General features: G+C 40.9%; 1 protein-coding gene across 1 annotated transcript in view; it reads left to right on the top strand.

Moving 5' to 3' along the window:
* NEB (nebulin) overlaps positions 1–16,151 on the top strand; it is a 194,842-nt gene that overhangs the window by 13,735 nt on the left and 164,956 nt on the right. Inside the window, exons 10-22 of the mRNA XM_073306879.2 lie at positions 159–266; positions 1,136–1,252; positions 5,412–5,513; positions 5,597–5,704; positions 5,798–5,902; positions 6,618–6,716; positions 9,373–9,477; positions 10,288–10,395; positions 10,479–10,592; positions 11,381–11,578; positions 13,646–13,753; positions 15,216–15,314; positions 15,964–16,068. Coding sequence (XP_073162980.2) covers positions 159–266; positions 1,136–1,252; positions 5,412–5,513; positions 5,597–5,704; positions 5,798–5,902; positions 6,618–6,716; positions 9,373–9,477; positions 10,288–10,395; positions 10,479–10,592; positions 11,381–11,578; positions 13,646–13,753; positions 15,216–15,314; positions 15,964–16,068 — 1,476 coding nt within the window. The remainder of the gene's footprint in view (positions 1–158; positions 267–1,135; positions 1,253–5,411; positions 5,514–5,596; positions 5,705–5,797; positions 5,903–6,617; positions 6,717–9,372; positions 9,478–10,287; positions 10,396–10,478; positions 10,593–11,380; positions 11,579–13,645; positions 13,754–15,215; positions 15,315–15,963; positions 16,069–16,151) is intronic.

Genomic DNA, 16,151 nt, shown 5'->3' with positions numbered 1-16,151 from the left:
TTTGTATCCTGTGTTTTTATCAACCTTGTAGTGCCTGATATATTTTTTCTGCTTTGTTTATAGTACTTCTCTTTTTCTATTTAAGCTATATTATGGATGACTATTTTGCAATGGTAGTGTATTTGATACATTTTGTTCTCTTTTTCCGTTGCTTACAGAGAAAATACCAGGAAGACTATGAGCTCATGAAAGACCAGATCTACTTTATGCAAACTGAAACTCCAGAGTACCAGGCTAATAAGCGAGTTGGAATTGCTGCCAGTAAAGTAAGTTAAGAATTCCCCCATTTACTTAGTTTGGTTCCACTTCTGCCAAACTTCAGATGACTCCAAATTATATTCAAGAACTTCAGCTGTAAAGTCCCTTTGATACAGAACTTTCTTCCTTGTTCTGTCTGAGACTTCTATTATGGGCCAGATCCTCAGCTGATGTAAATCAGTATAGTTCCATTGACTTCAACGGAGCTATGCAACTCACACCAGCTGAGGATCTGGCCCAATATTTCCCTTTTCAAGGCACTTCCTAGATCAGTGATTCTCAACCTTTTCTGGTTGACAATCCCTATTCAATGTCCAAACTTTTGTGATCCCCTTACAGTTATTATAAAAATAAGACTAAAAGTGTATCAATGATAACAATGATACATCTATATAATTTATTTGTGCTTGTATTTCAAGAGGTTGCTGGAGAATACTTGACTTTGAAAGGTAAAGGTGGGGGAATGAGAGGAGGGAATGAGATTTTCTTTGCTTTAGATTGTAATACATTTTACAATGCCTGACAATCTCCCCTGATTGTATTTTGTGGCGCTGCTGGAAGTATGACCCACTGGTTTAGAAATATGGCCTTGGATATGTATATATATGTTTATGGATTATCCAGGGCAATAAGGATTTGACTTTGGAGATTGTCTATTAGATGGTGCAAAGCTTCTTGGGATGCACTGAATGAGACCTACTACATAAGAACAGTTGGCATTCTGTGAAATGCTATATTCATTATAAAGCAACAGCTTAGTTGCTTAGAAATTATGCCCTTTCTCTGATATTCACTTGGTTTCCCAGAGCAGACCTTCTAAAAAAGAGGACTTTAACCAAGAAGACAGTCCAAATATACATTTATTTAATTTCTATAGGTGAAATATAAAGAAGACTATGAAAAGAGCAAAGCTATTGCAGATTATAATGTACTTCCTGCTACAGAAAATCCATTGCTGAAACAGCTAAAAGTTTCAGGAAAGCAGCTGAGTGATGTAAGTACCATAAAAGTTTAGTTTGAATATTTCAGCTATATGATATAAACCAAGCCCATCAGTTCTTAACAGTATGGGTTCTTGGGGACAGGGAATGTCTTTTTGTTCTGTGTTAGCACAGCGGGGTCCTGGTCCATGACTAGGTCTCCTAGGACATGCGGTAATACAAATAAATAATAATAATTAATAATCTTCACTGAAGCCTCTTAGTATTTGCAGTTTGCCACATGAACCTTTGTTTACTGTGAGATACACCCACCCAGTCTAACAATACTAACCCTTTAAGAGATAAAGATGGAGGTTTTGTCTAGTTGACTGTTCTCTAATGTCTCTGTGTCATTGTCAGCTGTTACAACAGTTTTCAGAGTAGCAGCCGTGTTAGTCTGTATCCGCAAAAAGAACAGGAGTAGTTGTGGCACCTTAGAGACTAACAAATTTATTAGAGCATAAGTTTTCGTGGGCTAGAGCCCACTTCCTCAGATGCGTAGAATGGAACATATAGTAAGATATATAAAGTTGGAAAGTTACCACACAAACTGTGAGAGGCTAAGTAGTTAAAATGAGCTATTATCAGCAGGAGAAAAAAACTTTTGTAGTGATAATCAAGATGGCCCATTTAGACAGTTGACAAGAAGGTGTGAGGATACTTAACTTAAGGAAATAGATTTAATACGTGTAATGACCCAGTCACTCCCAGTCTCTATTCAAACCCAAGTTAACGGTATCTAGTTTGCATATTAATTCAAGCTCAGCAGTTTCTTGTTGGAGTCTGTTTTTGAAGGTTTCTGTTGCAAAATTGCCACCCTTAAATCTTTTACTGAGTGGCCAGAGAGGTTGAAGTGTTCTCCTACCGGTTTTTGAATGTTATGATTTCTGATGTCAGATTTGTGTCCATTTATTCTCACACCTTCTTGTCAACTGTCTAAATGGACCATCTTGATTATCACTACAAATTTTTTTTTCTCCTGCTGATAATAGCTCATCTTAACTAAGCCTCTCACGGTTTGTATGGTAACTTCCAACTTATCTGTATGTATATAATATCTTAATATATGTTCCATTCTATGCATCCTATGAAGTGGGCTGTAGCCCATGAAAGCTTATGCTCTAATAAATTTGTTAGTCTCTAAGGTGCCATAAATACTCCTGTTCTTGTTACAACAGTATTTGTGATGGTGTTACAGATCAGAAAGTCATATCCATTCCCCAACAGTGGGACAGAACTTTCATTTGGTGTCTGATGAAGTTAAAAGAAGTAGAATTCTCACATGCTCACATGCATAGTTCCCTTCAGTGATGTAATGATTCTTCAGTTTTACGGGGTGGGGGAAAATGTGCGTCTCCTTTCTTTCTCTAACCCCGTTCCTCTCACCTCTGTGTCTGTCTTGCCAAGTCCAAGAGTAGGTAAGCATTTTAGCGCTCGGGGTGAACAATCATATCTGCACCTCTTAGATGCGGGGGGGGGGGGGTTGAGCACGCAGGGTCATGTGCCCCCCGTTTCTGCCTCTCATTTAGCAAAAAAGTTTTCAAATTGTGGGGCATGCCTCCCTAGGGGGATGTGCCCCACAATTTGAAAACTGTCACCTCCTGCCAGGACCTGGCAGATCAGAAGCGGGTGGGAGCCGCCTGGTCCATTCAGGCCCCTGGCTCTCTGTGCTCTGGGTGCTGGGGCCCTAGCTGGCTGCCTGGCAGCCCTCCCTGCCCTTCTCCCCAAGCCGTCTGCCTCTGCACAGCTGGGTGCTCCCCAGGCAAGCACAGCTCCGAGCAGTTCCCCTGACATGCTCTTGCCTCTGCTCCGAAGGAGCCTGGTGCTGGCCAGCAGCACCCTATAGAGTCAGCCCCTGCCCTTGGAGCCTGGCTGTCATGAGAGGCTCCCCGAGTTGCTCCCTGGAGTACTCATCCACCTTGGGCACCTGCCTCTCAGCAGCATGGTCACATCCCGCTTCGGACCTGCCATTGCAGCTGGGTCACTCTCCCCCCCACTCCCCGTGCACAGAGCAGAACCACCCTTTGCTCCCCTTGACTGCCCTACTCCAGTCCCATGGCTGCCAGGCTCATGGTTGCACAGCTCGAACTCTGAGTTTGGCCACGTGAGCCCAGTCCCCAGCCCAGGCATTGGGGGCAGGTGGTTGCTGGCAGGGTGGACTCACACCCGTCAACTCTGAAAACCAAGGCTATGAGAAATAGAGGACGCTGCTGGGGGGATGGGGAGGAGGCACTGGAGGAGTTTTTTGGGGGGTGTTGTATGGGTGTCTGTGTACTGGGAGGGATACTTGCGGGGTGTTGAAGGTGGTATTTGGAGGGTAGTGGAGGGGGTTACCTGTGGCAGGGGTACCCACTGAAGGTGGGTTGCCAATGTTGGGGGGAATGGGCTGGCTTAATGGGGGAGACCCAGCTGCTGCTCCTGCTGAGGGGATGCTGCACGCGTGGTTCCTGCTCCCCCCCATTCCCCTTCTCTTCCCCATCTCATCTCTCTTCCCCACTGTCCCCTGACCCTATTCACCTCCCCCCACTCCCACACCCCCCTCCCCCAGCTCCATTCTCCTATCCTCTTCTCTTCCCCCTGCCCTATCCCACCCTCCTTCTTCCCCACTGCCTCTTCCTCCCCCACCTCATTCGCCCTCCCCCATGTCTCCCACTCTCCCCACTTTTCTCTGCCCCCCCCCCCACGGGCACTCACCGTGGTACAGAAGACAGAATGGTGGCTGTATAGAGTGCCAGCACACATAGAAGGGGAAGCTGACCGGCACTAGGAGGTGGCGTCCAGCTGCAGAGGCACCGAGCACCTGGCAGGGGAAGCAGCTCCAGAAACCCACTCCGCTGCCAGCCTGGGCCTCTGTCTGGGAAGGGCAATGTCCCCGTCCCCCCCCAACCCCCAAATTATGCCCATGGACTCCGACTGATGTTGCCAGGCCCAATCCTGCGGGGAGGGGGGCTGACACCATGGGGTCCAATCCTGGGCTGCCTCATTTTTGTGCCCCAACTAGCACGGCGCCCTGGGTGGCTGCCCCCTTGCCCTGCCCTAGTTATGACTCTGTCAAGAGTTGAAAAATTATGAGTCAGCCCCTCCCCCCCAAATCAAGAGACAGGCTTAAAAATCAAGAGATATGTTAAAAAATAAATATATTTTGGGTGCTTTTTATTTGCTTGCTGGTTTTTGAGCCTTTAGGGAACTCTTAAGTCATGTTTTCAAGCTTTTCTCTCCAATCATGAGGAGCTGAAGTTTATTTTTTTTTTAAAAAAAGCAGCAGCGATTCTCACCTAATCATGTGCTTGGGGCTTTATGAAAAGCACCAATTGCCATGGCACTTGTGATAAAATTGTGAGAGATTTGGTAATACTGTAGTCTGCCCCTGTCTCCTAATTGTTGAAAGGGATTCTAGGTAGATTCTATCTGTTCTAGTTTAACATGTTTAATAAAAATTATTCTTCAGAAGCAGAACTGCTGCATAAATTGACTTGTGCTTAATGACCTGCAAAGTAAATCTGAAAATAAAATAGCCTTAACGATAGGTTGTCTCCCTGCTCTTCCCCCTCTTGCTTTATATCCTCAGCATTTTCACCAGAGACAGGGATGTACCAAAACCCAGGATCTGAACACTATGACCTTTGGAAAAGTTTGGCTCTGGAATTAGATCTGAACTTTGCATCTGCCCCTTATATTTATAATGGACTGAAACCCTAGAGCCTATCATGTGGACATTTCAGCAAAACATAGATCCAGATCCAGACTTTGCAGCTCAATCCCATCTCTGCTTTTTACATTAGCAGATTATTGCCTTGTCAAGCTGATGGCTTGCTTTTATTTCTTAGTGTCATTTCAAAATGTTAGTTGGAGGCTTTAGTCAGAGTAAAAAGAAAAGGAGTACTTGTGGCACCTTAGAGACTAACAAATTTATTTGAGCATAAGCTTTTGTGAGCTACAGCTCACTTCATCGGATGCATTCAGTGGAAAATGCATCCGATGAAGTGAGCTGTAGCTCATGAAAGCTTATGCTCAAATAAATTGGTAAGTCTCAAAGGTGCCACAAGTACTCCTTTTCTTTTTGAGAATACAGACTAACACGGCTGCTACTCTGAAATTTAGTCAGAGTATCACTTATGCTGGTGGAAATTCAGCGAAATCTTCTGTATTACCTGACTTTATTTTCTTTTGCAGAAATTATACAAGGAAGCCTATGAGAAGTCAAAAGCAACAAGCATTAATTATTGTGACACTCCAAAGTTTCAAATGGATAATGTTCTGAAAAAATTCAGTGATGTAAGTACTGTTGTAATTGTTCCTGTATTTCAGACCTGACTTTCTCAGTTATATATATTTATAAATATGTGATTTTTCCACAGATTAAATATAAAGATGCATATCAAAAGAATATTTTGGGTCATTATGTAGGCAGCTATGAGAACCCATATTATACACACTACATGAATGTTGCAGCTATGAATAGTGATGTAAGTATGACAGTGTTTGTGTTGATTTCACCATACTCTCATTGCCAGACAAGATCACTATGCTTACTATCTAATGTCATTTTTATTCCCTAGAAAAATTACAGAGCAGATTATGAGGAGGACAAGACAAAATGCTACTTCCCTCAAACCATAACTCAAGAGTATGAAGCTATAAAGAAATTAGACCAGTGCAAAGATGTAAGTATTTGGCAATAATTGCTGAAAGAAAACCAGTTAGTTGCAGAAGGGACTCACCCAAAGTCCATGAAAGTCAATTGAAAGATTACTATTGACTTCCATGTGTTTTGGATTAGGTGCTATGTGATTTTTGAAGGCCACAGTCATATGTATTGTTTTCAGTAGTTTCTTGTGACACCTAGTGGTCAGGATGTGCTTAGCCTATTCATTTTTTTCAGAGAGGTGTAACCACAGAAGGCTGCTGCTCTGTTCTATGTAGCATTTTTCACATTAAATGTTCTAAAACACAACTTTGCCCTAAGTTTTCTAATTTTTTATAGAGTAAATCAGAATGAGATCCACTGGATCAGACTATAAGTGTGATGTACACCTTGTATGTGGTAGATTGCAGGGCTGTTATTAGCAGGTCAGGCTTCTGTTCCAGATATGGACTGGCTACAGAGCTTCCTTTCAAGAGAGATACACAAGATGTGTTCACTATAAGATCCTTTAACGCACACCCCAGCTCTGGCTGTTACCAGCTCTGGTAAATTATGTTACTCATGGCACCACATAGTGGCTAATTATTATCATACAGTTTTACATCCCATTACAATATGTATCATTATTGGGGGCACAGTTAGTATTTAGTAATGCAATATTACAGTATCTTATTTGATAGCAAACTTTATTTATATGTGTGTATTTGAAACATATTTTATTATTATTCCTCCAGAATACTTACAAAAAACATCCTGATCAAATCAAATTTACACAAGTGACCGATTCTCCAGTACAAGTTCAAGCACAGATCAATACCAAGCAGCTGAGTGAAGTAAGTAGCCTGACAAATTAAGCAAAACATAACAAATCACATTTTCATGCTGATTTATGTAAAATATTTCAACGACACTTCTCTGACTTCCTCTTGTGACAGCTATGCTGTAATAGATCCAGTACAGGTCAATGAGGTTACAGTAATAAAATATAGATAATGGCCTGAGTCTCAAATTCAGATCAAGATTCAGATTTCAAATCCTCCTCAAAGCTGTGTTGTCTGATCTGGAGTTTTGGATCTAGCCCATATTTACCCTGTGTTCTGTTACCTCTGTATTTGTCGTATAGCTGTAAGCAACTGATTGTTGTCAACCAGAATGTACTAAAATTATTTACAGTTGTTCTACCAAGGTGTCTGGTTGGCTTCAAATGTTGTTTAATAATAAATTCTGCTAAGTGGATTAAGCGGGCTGGCAGAGGGAAAAAGCAAAAATGCAAATGTCAAAGTATCTACAGGTTTCAGAGTAGCAGCTGTGTTAGTCTGTATTCGCAAAAAGAAAAGGAGTACTTGTTAGTCTCTAAGGTGCCACAAGTACTCCTTTTCTTTTTGCAAAGTATCTACAGTAATTTCTTTGATACCCAGTGGATATCAAAATGGAAGGGTCAGCTCCCGTTATAGTCAGAAATAACATCAGGCCAATATAATGAGACAAAAGAACTGTTTTCGGACCAGTTCTACTGTCATTTACCTCCCACTGAAGTCCATGGGATTTACATTTGTGAAAGTGAGGGCACAGTTTGGCCCTTTTGGCCTGATACTGCAAAGCGCTGAGCACTTCTTGAAAGATATTGAGTGCCCACAGTTAATATTGACTTCCATGGAAGCTGAGGGTATTCAGCACTTTGAGGTCTCTTATTCCAGAATAGCTAAACACAGTCTCCCGCCTACCCCTTCATATCGAGTCTGTTACCAATATTGACATTATGTGATCCTATAAGAAAACACTCATTCATAAAACCCACTTGGAACAGTGGACCAATTAATCTGGTCCAACTGTCCTTCAACAAAACCTAACTGGCCAAATGAGGGCTTCCTCTGCATAGATGTTCCAGTGCATAGAAAGGGTGCTTAAAAATCTTTTGACAGACTAGTCAGCTACTTCTTGTGGTATTGAAAGGATCTGGGAAAATAACTTGAACCTCCAACTAGAACCTTCACAATGGAGGTCTGTATGGATGAACATGGTACCAGATACTTGCTCATCAGTTTTAGCTCAGACATCACTCTTCATCGTGTGCCAGCTGTATGGCCCTCAGACAGAATAAACCAAGGTGGATTAACAGAATTGCTTGTTGGTCATGTCAAAAAGACATTGGTACTTTTTAACATGTGTTCTGTAGAGAGGCAGTGTTTTCTAGTGGATAAAGTACTGGACTGGGACTCAGGAGCTCTGGGTTATATTCCTGGCTTTGCCCCTGGCCTGCTGGGTGACCATGGACATGTCACTTTCCCTCTCTATGTCTCAGTTTCCCCATCTGTATAATGGGAATAATAATCCTACCTCTTTTGTAAAGTGCTTGGAAATGTGTGGATGAAAAGTACTGTATTAGAGATAGGTGTTGTTACACGTCGAATGTGTTTCTGTTATATTTTGTCACACTTACTTCAAGAAAAAACAAGGAAATTCTTCTGTGTCCAGGAAAAAAGGACAGTTCATGTGGGATTGGTCCCATATCATTTATTTGTTCATTAACAATGATCACAAACAATTGATTTATACTGCTAGGTCCTGACTGAAAGTCCACGGAAGTCAATGGAAAAGGCCCATAATTCTGCTGTATTTATTTTTGCAGCAGAGAATTGTGGACACCTAAAATAATGACATAAATGTAACAGAATACTCATAAAATGACATATTAAACATATTAGACTGATTAACTTTTTGCTTTACAAAATTCAGTGAATTTAGTGCTTGTAAGAGCAAAGAACTAGTTAGATCCAGACATCTCGAGGTCAAGCATTATGCAAGCTTCTATATATATATTTCTGCCAACGCATCCCAATCCTAAAATATAACACCTGTGCTATTCTAGTCCTAGATCTCAACTGAACAAACACTCCCAACTGAGTGGGATTTAGTGCACAGACAGGAACCAGGATGAGATCATCAGTCTCATTTTCACTTGTGACTTAATTAAGTTTGGAATCTATTTTGCCATAGGGGAAAGGCTAGTGCATTTACACACTGGGTTTTCTACCTTCTTGCCTTTCTACTTGATATGCAAAAATAAACATCTGTTTCAGAAATGTTATTTAACTAGAACTGAGCCGAATTACTGATAACAAATGTAACTGTTTCAGACCTGGAAAAGGATTCTTATTCTGAAAGAAAAAAATTCTGGCCTAGCTGTTTAACTTGCATTAGTGAGTGCACTAAAGACAGAGAACTAACGTGTCAACTGGTGTAAACTGGCATAGTTCCATTGAAATCAGTGGGACTATGATGATGAATAAAAGCTGAGGTTTTGGCTCATAGAGTGAGGATATATTTCAAATTCAGATAAGCAAAAAACAGGAAAAACAGAATATTGTAAAACTTTGTGAAATTTGATCTGAAACAAAAATTTACCCTCTTGCTTACCTCTTTTATTAACCAATGACTGTGATCCATGGGCTGTACCTTTCTTTTCTGACTATTTCTGATTGTTTTCAGTTGAATTATAAAGCTAAACATGAAAGTGAGAAATTCAAATGCCACATGCCACCAGATGCTCCATTATTCCTCCAGTCCAGAGTCAATGCATATAATCTGAGTGATGTAAGTATTAATGTAACACCTTCCTGTAGATGACATGAAACAAAGCACTTATACTTGCACCTGGAGTAAGAACTCTAAATAATACTGATGACAAGAATAAATATTAGGAGATGTGAAAAAACTCCAGATAACTAATAAATTTTCTTTTTTTATCTCACACACACATGCACATTGAAACATATCAAAATATAGAGATAGAGATATTTATAGATAATATGACTATTATTAATATAGTTAATAGTAGTAGACTAGGTAAAAAGTGGAGAGAATGGTTCCGATTCTCATTTACATGAAGACCATGTTATACAACTCTGGCACTTATGATATGTGTTCCATAGCACCCATTAGAACCACTTGTGGATCAGGTCCCCACTGAGCTGTACAAAATGAGAACAAAAAGGCAGTCCCTGACCAAGGAGCTTACAATCTAAATATAAGACAAGAGGCAACAGCTAGATACAGACAGAGGGAGGAACACAAGTGAACAATGAGATACTATTGGTCAGCATGATGGGCAGAGGTCACAGTTCACCAGCAGCCTAACCATTGTCAGTATAAAATGGATGGCCTTAAAGTGGAAATCAGTTCTCTTTACACCCACTTCAGGGCACTTCTACAAGGGTGCAAAATAGTCTTTGTGTAAAAGAGAATTAAGCTTGAAAAGGTTGATATGATAAACTTTTAAATTAATGTTCTAAACAATCAACATGTTAATTAGAAGTCCAAAATATTGACAGTAATTGTTATTTTATCCTCTAATTGATGGATTAGTATTTGATGTCATATCTTCATTTATTTTCATGTCTGCAGAACTGGTACAAGTATGACTGGGAGAGGTCTAAAGCGAAGAAATTTGAAATCAAAGTTGATGCAATTCCACTTCTTGCAGCTAAAGCGCACAGTAAAATTGCAAGTGATGTAAGTACGAAATATGAATGTAGCCACAGTAGTTTAGTTGTAAATGTGAAGCGTAGTTTCACATATTCGTTCTCACTGTGCAGGTGGCATACAAGAAAGACTATGAACTAAGTAAAGGGAAAATGATTGGAGCCCTGAGCATTCATGATGATCCCAAGATGTTACATTCTGCAAAGGTGGCCAAACAGCAGAGTGATGTAAGTGTCTTAATAATAATATCTTTTATTGTTGTTGTTTATTCATTTATATACTGTGTGCTAGGCCTTTTATAGACATATAAGAGACAAAAGCTCAGCTCTGAGGCACTTACGGGCTAATTAGAAAATGTGAAGGTAGGTGGCTCTTCTCCAACCCTCCCCATGCACCAGCTGTTTGTGTCTCATGCAGAACCCTTATTCTGCATGCAGTGCTGTGATACCACCTACACTCTGACACAGCTGATGGTGTCTGGTCCCTCCCCACCATATAGCATCCCTGAGAGTCCTCAGTATGCAGTCACAATTTACTAGGGGTGAAATTCTATTTGTGTAACAGATTAATAAGGTGTGTGTCATATCCCTCTCTACTGGGTAATACATATGAAGGATAACAGGCTACTACTGCTGCCAGCTAATGGAATTTCTCCTTTAGCTCAAGTGCTAAAGGTCTGTACTCTGGTGTTGGACACTTTTGGCTTAAATCTGTCTGACAGCTAATGGTGGAGGTCATTACATTTGCCTATATCTCATAACAGTAGTTTCAAAATATAGATTAATGACAGCAAATTATTTACCATTTTCATATCAGAGGAACTGCTTTAAAAATAATATTTTGTGCCTTATAATTCCATCTGTTTTTAATACATCTAATGGAGTTAGCAGATATTGAACTTATTTAAAACATTTGATGTTGCCAGGAGGTAGCTTTCTTCTGAAAAGAATATCTGTTTTTACAAAACTGTATTCTGTGTTAATCCAAAACATATGTATTGAATTCCTTTCCACAGCATGAATACAAGAAGGGCTATGAATTGTCAAAGAGCAGATATACAGCACCACTGGACATGATTCCAATCACTCAGGCTAAGATGTCTCAGGCTATTGCAAGCGGCATAGACTACAAGCATCTCCTACATAATTACTCTTATCCTCCTGACAGTATTAATGTGGAACTTGCAAAGAAGGCCTATTCTATGCAGAGTGAGGTAAATGGTCATGCTTTGATATGTGTAGTATTATGGACCAGTTCTATGAAGGTTCTGCTGTTGCAAATGAGTTAGTGCAAAGCATGTTGGTAGTTAGCATAAGTGCTGAAAATACAAGCCTTCTAGAAATATATGATATTGACTAACAGTATGTGTGCTATTACTGACCAGTTCTGTTGATGTAACTAACGTGGCGATGCTCCAGGCTACAAATACTGTATGTCAAAAGGATTGTCTTAGATATGCACTGAAAAATGATATGCAAGAGTGTTTCACTAAGCACCAGACAGAAATTAGCAGTGACCTCTAAGGCAGAATGTACAGCTGCTAACTTCATTTTCTCTTTTAATGGATTTTCTGTAAACTGGCTCTGCATGTATTATGAAGTCATGATAGTGACTCTGCAGTTCAAGTAAATTACTTTCCATTATAAACCTTATTTTGACCTAAGTAACACCCCTACTCAAACTTTCTCAAAAAACAATCAGAAGTCTTCTTCATCTGAAATGTTTATGATTGGTTGCCAGGGTTCAGGGCAAGCTTCACCTCTGACCCCTTCCTTCATCTCTCTGAGTTAGCTCCCTCTCGGTCTTAGGCCTAAAACCTTCACCTGCATTGTGGTGGAATTCCACAATTCTCCCACTCTTTGACTAGGTCCTCAGACCCCACTGTGCTATAACCCTGAGGGTGAGGGTGAAGGCCAGGCCCCTTCTGTCAGCAGCATAGCAGAAGTGGCGCCTTTTTAATTGGCACCCTTTACACGTTTACTCACCCGGCGGTGCTCCGGGTCTTCAGCGGCAGGTCAGGGGGAGTGGAGATAAAGAGGCGCCACCCTCTGGGTCTTCAGCAGCACTGCAGCGTCGGGTCTTTCACTCGCTCCGGTCTTCGGCGGCATTGCGGTGGTGGCGGGGGAGGTCCTTCAGCGCCAGGGGGTGGTGCCTTTTTTTATCTCCGCTCTCGCTTTTTTTTCCACCTGGCTATGCCACTGCCTTCTGTGCCCTCAAGCCAGCCAAGGGACCCTTACTGGAAATGGGAGGAGTCCTGACTCACTCCTCTTTTAGTGCCAGATGTAGAAAACATGAGATGAGGAGAGCCATAAGCCATATGAGACATAGAGGCAAACCCCCTCATCATGCAATTTTGCCACAAGGGAAAAATCCCCTCCAGACCCTGGAACTGGTGATCAACCCCACTGCTGGCATCGCCAGAGATCCAGCATACTAGGTTAAGGGTGGGAAGGGAAACAGGAAGCCCACAATGGCTACTCTACCCAGACAGCAAACGATATCAATCCCTATCCCCCCGTCCACCACCACCAGAAAGGAGCCAATCACTAGCCCTGCACACACGTGTACCATCCATTGGCCCAGGCCCAGATGCAGCATGTGACCCCCCCTTCTCCACTCCCTCCCTGGAGGAGGGGGAGAGAGGAGAAGAAGCAGCCCCAACATACTGAAAGCAAAGTGGGGGGGGGGAGGAAAGGAGAGGTGCTCATATAACACTGCCTCAGCTGCTCTCAGTTGAGATCTCTCCCAATCCCAAAATGCTTCTCCACTGCTCGCGGCCCCACCAAGGCACCACCGAGGTAGCGAGATGAGCTGTTAGTTTATAAGTATTATGATGGCTCTTATTACCATAGCAACTGAGTACCTGAAAGGTATAAAAGATAACTCTTTGTTTAAGGTATAGATATTCCCAACCTTAATTATACCTTTGCAAAGGTCTTCTTTTGTGAATAGAATACAGTGAAGCCCCTTTAGTGGGAACCAGGTGATTGCATTCAAGTTAACAGGAGCTTCATGAATGCATTCAAGGAGCACGGATATCTAAACTTTTATCACGAAGGAAGCAGCCTATCATCGTGATGGTGTAATAAAGATATAGAGGCCTCCCTATATTTTGTAAGGACATTCTCCTCTTTCCCCTTCGCCTCTGAGGCAATTCCAGTTTTGTTGATATAAAAATTAACATTTCAAGCTTCTTTACAGCTATGACTGTTTGAAACATTCAGACTAATGGAAGCATTTTCTTTTCATTGAACTCCTCATTTGTCTTTGTTTATTCCAGAATGAATATAAATCTGACTACAATAGCTGGATGAAAGGTTGTGGATGGGTGCCATTTGGGTCCATGGAAGCAGAGAAGGCTAAGAGAGCTACAGACATTCTCAATGAGGTAAAGAAATGTAATGTGATTAAATTAATTACTATTCCAATCGAGTGTACACCAGAGAAATATTAAGGCAACAAAGCACTACTCTTCACACTGTATATCATACTGTTCTTTTATATGTGAAATACCCTCTCAACTAATGCATGACTTTAATGGGAATTCCTTGCAAGATCAGTCCAATGGGTAAAGAAAGAGTATTTGATACGAATACTGATATTCACTAATATTAAAAACACATGTTCTTTCATGCATTGGTTTCCTCCTACACAATATTTAAGTGTTCTTGTTACTGAGCAGTGTTTGGGACTGTAAAGAGCCAAGAGTTCCTGGAGGCAGAACATTGTTCCTGCTAGCTCTGAGTATCACTGACACAAAGAGTGCTGGGCCCGCTTTCCACAATTGTTTTGAACCAACAAGAAAGAAAAAAATAGGCAAGACAAGAAGATTTCCTTCTAATCTTTCTATGGTTGAAAAGGCAGCTCAGCAAAATTTGCTCAGTTTTTAGATCACAACCATCATCAGCAGAGAATCAGAGAGCTGCCATTATTTCATACTTCACGTACGATAGGCTGGAGTTAGACAGAATGAATTGCAGTGAACAAAGAGAAACACAATGATTGGTGGATATCCTGCCACCAATCTGCATTCAAATTCATCTTGACTTCTACTAACACTGCAGGATATGGTCTGATGTCTTCTTTTAGGAGTAAATTAGGCATACCACACATCCAATGGCAAGTGTTCATATAATTTTCTGAGGCCTGCAATCAAACTTTATCTAATGGCAAATTTGATGGTTTGGTCCAGCTTTGCACTTTATGCATATAGATGTTTTCTCTCCAGTTGTCTTTTTTCACCTACACTTGTCTGTTTGCGATTTACTTTTTGACTTCAGTGGGATGATAGATAAATGACTAAGCTGAAAATAATGATCATAGTATGATCACTATCATTATAGATTGCAATATGATGCATAGGAAATGGAAGATACTGGACCAAATTTTATTTTTTCTCATGCCTGTGCAACCCAGTGAAGGCTATGGGGTTGTAAAGGAGTAAAGAAAGCACAATAGGGTTAAGAGCTTCCACTAGTGCCAATGGAAGATACGCACCAAGGTCAACATTTTAAAATGTGTGCACTTATGTTGCGCGTGCAAACTATGCACATGAGAGCATGAACTGGTCACAGAAATGTGCAAAATCATATCTCTCCATATGCTTTTCCATTTTGAAAGTCCAGCAGCATGTTCACACACACAAATGTTGCAAATGCAACACAGTAATTGTTTATGAAAATACCTAATGTCACTATGATTACAATTTTCTCTGTATATAAGGACAAGTCTGATGTAAAATTACATTGTTATCCTATGTTCACTTTTACAAAGAGATGCAATGGAAAGAGATTAAAAGATGCTTTTAGCCATCAAGGAAATGTAACACTGCCTTTTTATTTTCTGAACAGAAAAAATATCGCCAGCATCCGGACACTATTAAGTATACTCAGATTGAAGATGAGCCTGTTATAGTACAGGCTAAAATCAACCAAGCCCAGAGGAGTGATGTAAGTGCTGATATTTCTAGTGGACTTATATACATTAACCAACTGAATTCTAAAGTCAAATGCGCCAGTTCACCTCTTCTCAAAATGCTATCAGACAAATCCGGCCCCTCCCTTCATTGGTGTGGATGTCCCCTCACGCAGTGAGGTCAATGTGGTTCCGCTGCACAAGAGGCAAATTCAGTCTGGGTTCAGGCAGGTGGAACTTAATTCAAGTAATCTGAGTTTCCTCTGTGATACCCATACAACCCCCCCCCCCCCTTACTGAGTGCCTTTTATCTTAAGGGCACTCATGAAGTTATCCTCAAATGTACTGAGTACAATTCATTGTGTTACCAGAAAATAACTTCTGCTGGGGAACCAGATTTTGTCAGTCCCTCAAACGGTTGCTTACCACAGGTTTGAGTATGTGTGTGTGTACATGTATGTATTATACTCTCTGAGTGAAATTCTGGCCCTGTTGAAGTTAATGGGCATTTTGCCATTCACTTCAATGGGACTAGGATTTCCTCTTTTAAATAACAGTATTGTACACATAAAAGTATTGCTATTATGTAAGATGCTTAATTCAAGCTATATGACTCAGCATGTTTTAAGCATTTATAATTTATAAGCATTTGACTGACAATTTATTTTTTACTTTCTGTTGCAGATACTATATAAAGCCAAAGGTGAGGCTATAATTCACAATTATCACCTACCTCCAGACGTGCCCCAGTTTATTCAGGCTAAAGTTAATGCCTACAATATTAGTGATGTAAGTTTACATTGGAGTAAGAGTGCTTGATTTAACATACACTTAAAGTTGTAAGTAATGGAGGCTTAGATTTTTATTTCAAA

The sequence above is a fragment of the Lepidochelys kempii genome, chromosome 11 (assembly GCF_965140285.1).
Source record: "Lepidochelys kempii isolate rLepKem1 chromosome 11, rLepKem1.hap1, whole genome shotgun sequence".
In the NCBI taxonomy this organism is placed as follows: domain Eukaryota; kingdom Metazoa; phylum Chordata; order Testudines; family Cheloniidae; genus Lepidochelys; species Lepidochelys kempii.
The sequence above is the reverse complement of the archived record's forward strand: the minus strand, read 5'-3'. Positions and strand labels throughout refer to the sequence as shown.